General features: G+C 27.2%; 1 protein-coding gene across 1 annotated transcript; it reads right to left on the bottom strand.

Annotated features, from left to right (window-relative positions):
* Positions 1–771: 771 nt before the first annotated feature.
* LOC112692931 (chymotrypsin-C-like) lies at positions 772–3616 on the bottom strand. The gene is made up of 3 exons (XM_025567753.1): positions 3365–3616; positions 3183–3284; positions 772–786 (listed from the first exon to the last, which is right to left on the bottom strand). The coding sequence occupies exons 1-3, from the start codon at positions 3614–3616 to the stop codon at positions 772–774; spliced, it is 369 nt and encodes a 122-aa protein (XP_025423538.1).
* Between the last annotated feature and the right edge of the window lie 758 nt (positions 3617–4374).

Below are 4374 nucleotides of genomic sequence, written 5' to 3'. Positions count from 1 at the left end.
CGTTTGTTCAAGATAGGTTCAGCGATCTTTCAATACTATATATTGAAAAAGATATATCGAAAAATATAAAAAGCAATGATATTTTAAATATCTTTGCTGATACTAATAGATATGTGTCATTAAAATAAAATATTAATTGTTTTTAAATATACGTTATTTAGTGTTTTTTTAATACAATTCAAACATACCTATCTATATTTTTAATAGTAATACATTTTACTTGTGTATGGGAAGGGAGTGCGGATTATTTTACATTGAATTATTATAGTCTCCCCAAAATTTCAACCAAATGTCCACCTATGGTTGTTATTATACAATTATTGAAAACGATGAAACGGAAAATTAAATTATTTCAATAATTTTAATTAATTTAATGACTCCAATTAAATATTACATTAGAGGCCAGAGAATCCAGTGGTTTGGGTACATTATGCGTGGAAATGATGTGAAGATAATTAAAACAGTAATGTCTTGGAAACCGACGGGTAGGAGACCAAGAGGACGCTCGAGAAAAAAATGGATGGTTGTAGTCGAGAAAGAATTAAAAAGGATAAGAGTAAATGATTGGAGAAATATAATACATGTTAGAGAAAAGTGGCGTGAAGTTGTGATGGCGGCAAAAACTCTTGTAGAGTATATTAAGCCAAAGGAAGAAGAAGAAGAATTTTAATTAACAATAATTTTATAATTTTTTTTCGCCAATTTTGTAATTTTGACGGAACACTTTAGCCAAGTACACGAAGTAGGTACCAGTGTTCTGCGGAACACCGGTTAAGAATCACTGTTCTAGAACAACAGTTAATTTGTTAATTGTATACATTCCCCATTAAACATTTGATGTTTTCAACATCCCAGCAATGTCGGTTTTAAGTTATATTTGAAACATTTGTGATTTGTACAATACTTGTTATAAGATTATGATATTTATTTATAACACTCAAATATACTATAGCCGCCGTGGTCGTCGGCAGTGTCAGTGATTATAATAATGAAAAAGGAGATAAGATTCTACGAATTTGTCATCTAAGTATATTAGATTAGGTTATTCATAAATACCTAATTTTGTACGAATTTATTCAAATTTTAGCCTGTTCTGAAACTTGTCAAAAATATAAAACTAAATATAAAGCATCAAAGTTTCTTAAAAAACTTGTTACTGATTATGGTTTTTTATATGGTTCACATTTTTTTACGTATAACGTTCACAGTTTAGTCCATCTTCCTATTTTTGTTAATACTCATGGCCCATATGCTTTACTATGTGTTGTTATTCATTATTACCTACCTATTGGTTGGCATATTTTTATTTATATAGTGTAAATATACAAGAACAATAATTAGCTATTAAGTATTTGTAACATGCAAAGTAATTAATTAACCTTTTTTTAAACTTGTTTTCAATAAAAAAAATTATATTGAATGGTATATATATATATAATAATATAATTTAGTAAAAAATAAAATGTTTTGTTATGAAACAAGTATAAAATATATCGAAAAAAAATCTAAATAAACTATGGGTCTTAAAATTATGTTAGCTAGTTATAATAGTTATCATTAAAATAGGTACCTAGTTAAAAGGTGAAAAATTCAAGGATTAATCCAACTACTGTATACCACTCTATATGTAATATCACCCTCCATTTCATGATATTTTACACAAAATTTTAAAATTTTTTGGTAGATGGGTTATAAAAACTATTGTAAAAACTAGATACAAAAGACGGTAAAGTATACCATTATTGTTATAGAAAAAATAATGTTAAACATAATTTAAATTTTTTAGTACTAACAAAAATCATATAATTCTAGTATTTAAAATTTGGTAGGATAAATTATTAAATTTTTTAAAGAAGGTATCTAAAAAAAAAAAACTATTAAAATAATTGTTATTATTATAGGTTTGTTACTATTATTGCTAATGATTTATAAATATTAATTTTATTTACAAGTATTTATAAATAATGCTATTATTCGTAAATTTTAAAATTATTGGATTTCTGATTTCATTGTTTATAAACAGGGCTAGGAAGTTCTAGCAATTGAATATTTTTCTTGGTTCATTCTAGAACATCCAAAGTAAGATTCAAATATGTTTCAAACTACTTGGATATCATACACAAAATCTAATTTTGCTATTTTTTGCATATTTACGGGTTTCATTGCTATTTTGCTAATTTGGGGTTTATAATGCTATTTTTGGGTATATTTTCATATAATACAGGAAGTAATCACATTTTGTTGATATTAATGGTATTTACTTGGTTATATTTTTAAAAATACATGAATTATTGGAAATAAATAGATCTCGTCAATTATTATTTTATGTTTTTATCGACAATTTGATGTATTAATAGTTAGTGACATCATTGTTATTTCTTTATTGTATCATTACATTAGATTATTAAACACTTTTACAATACAGAATAATTTCCAAGATAAATATATAAAATAATTTAATAATACGTACATTTTTATAAATATATTTAAGTAATTTAACATTTTTGTTAACAGTTTATAATTCAATCAGTCCAAAATGTGTCTATGAGTTAAAAACTTTGTAAAATTACATTTTTTTTCTAATAAATTTATAATTTTTTCAAGTTAAATACATATTTTTTTATTTTTCGTGCTATTTAAAGCGCAAATTTTAGAGCTTTTAAGTACATATTTAAGAGCTAAAAAGTAACATTTTTAGTGCTACAACTTCCGAGTCCTGTTTATAAACATTCATTTTACATATGTATGCAATCTTAGTAGGTAAGTAGGTCGATAGGCGTAGGTTAGGTTAGGTCATTAGATTTGCACGGTATAAAGTTCGAATCATACCCGCATGTGTCTCGGGAATATAATAGTTGTTGCCTTTTTTTTTTGATAATATACTGTAGTGTTACAATTGGTTGTTGGATGGATGTTTTAGAGTGGTGTTCAAATTGAAGCATAGCAATATGGAATATTTACAGTTACATAGACGTTACTTTAACGCAAAATTAATATAGATTGCAATGTTCCATGTTTCATTGAAACCGCCTGGTAACATTTCTAGGACAAATTATTGCACAGTGGAAGTAATTATACGGTTAACACCACAGTTTTAGCTATGGTGAATGATACACACGACGGTATTTCTGTAATGCTGAAATGTCATGTCGGTAGAATTGAAAACAAGTAGTTATATTTACTTTCAGCAAAGACACATCAGATTTCTCGAAGATTTTGTACTTTTCGTGTTGGAAATATTTCTCAACACCCACACCTTCACCATTTAAACTTCCAAGATGTATCTGTTGACATGGTCATTATAGTGTATTATGTAGCATATACGAATAAGGATTTGTAATATTTTTTAAACCACGTGGTTTACCGTAATATTAGATGCTTTCAGTCCATCAGTGCAGTGAGCAGCGGTCAGCACGAACAATGCCGTTACCAGAGTGCCCGTGCAAATCGTACTTGAATTTTCAAGATGCCCTAAAAAACCAACTACGTACGGATATTTTTCGGGTATGAAATCATCACCATTGGCAATCCGCCATGGGTTTTCTTCAGTTGTCGACGAGTTAGATTCGATCAACGCGACGGAAACCGAAAACAATACAATCTTCAATGCTTGCATGGTGTCTGTTATAATTGAGCAGAGATGGATTTCTTTCTAAACACTATTTTCCGAAATCGACATTAGCTATTTATCATGTTTATAGGTACTCATAACCATAGAAACTCGTGGATATAGCATTTATTTGCTGAGACAGTTAAGACCCTGAACTCTTATTAGGGTGTGCAAATAAAAAGAGTAAATATATTTCTGTTCAACTGTGAGATCTATACAATCGTGTCAAGCAATGATCTGTTTAAAATAATTTGTTCATTCGACGAAAGTTTATTTATCTAGAGTATATACACAATACAAATACAAATATAATTACAATTTACATAATTATAAATGATTGTATTTTTAAATACTTAACAAATTTGTAATAACAATAATATTCATGATAACTATTATTTAGACATAATTTACAAGATATACCTATATGTTTTTTTTTTCATTTTATTATTTATTTATTATTTTTTACTACTCAATATGATTTAAAACTTATTGTTGACTTCTATATCCGCGTTTGTGATTTACGGGTGTATAGACCATCGGTATTATAATAACAATATTGGTTTTAAGAGAGGAATAAATAATAAAAAATAATAAAAGAAAAAGACCCAATCTATAGAACAATGGTTATTTTATATATAACTAAATTTTAACAAGAAAGATAATACCAATGTAATAACAAACAAAATAAAATTACCGTGGTTGCCGATGTCAAATGCGTCAGCGCGTTTCCGTACCGGCAAAAATAAGAAAAAAACACCACAATA

Source organism: Sipha flava, unplaced genomic scaffold, assembly GCF_003268045.1.
Source record: "Sipha flava isolate LNK unplaced genomic scaffold, YSA_version1 79_pilon_pilon, whole genome shotgun sequence".
NCBI lineage: Eukaryota > Metazoa > Arthropoda > Insecta > Hemiptera > Aphididae > Sipha > Sipha flava.
The sequence above is the reverse complement of the archived record's forward strand: the minus strand, read 5'-3'. Positions and strand labels throughout refer to the sequence as shown.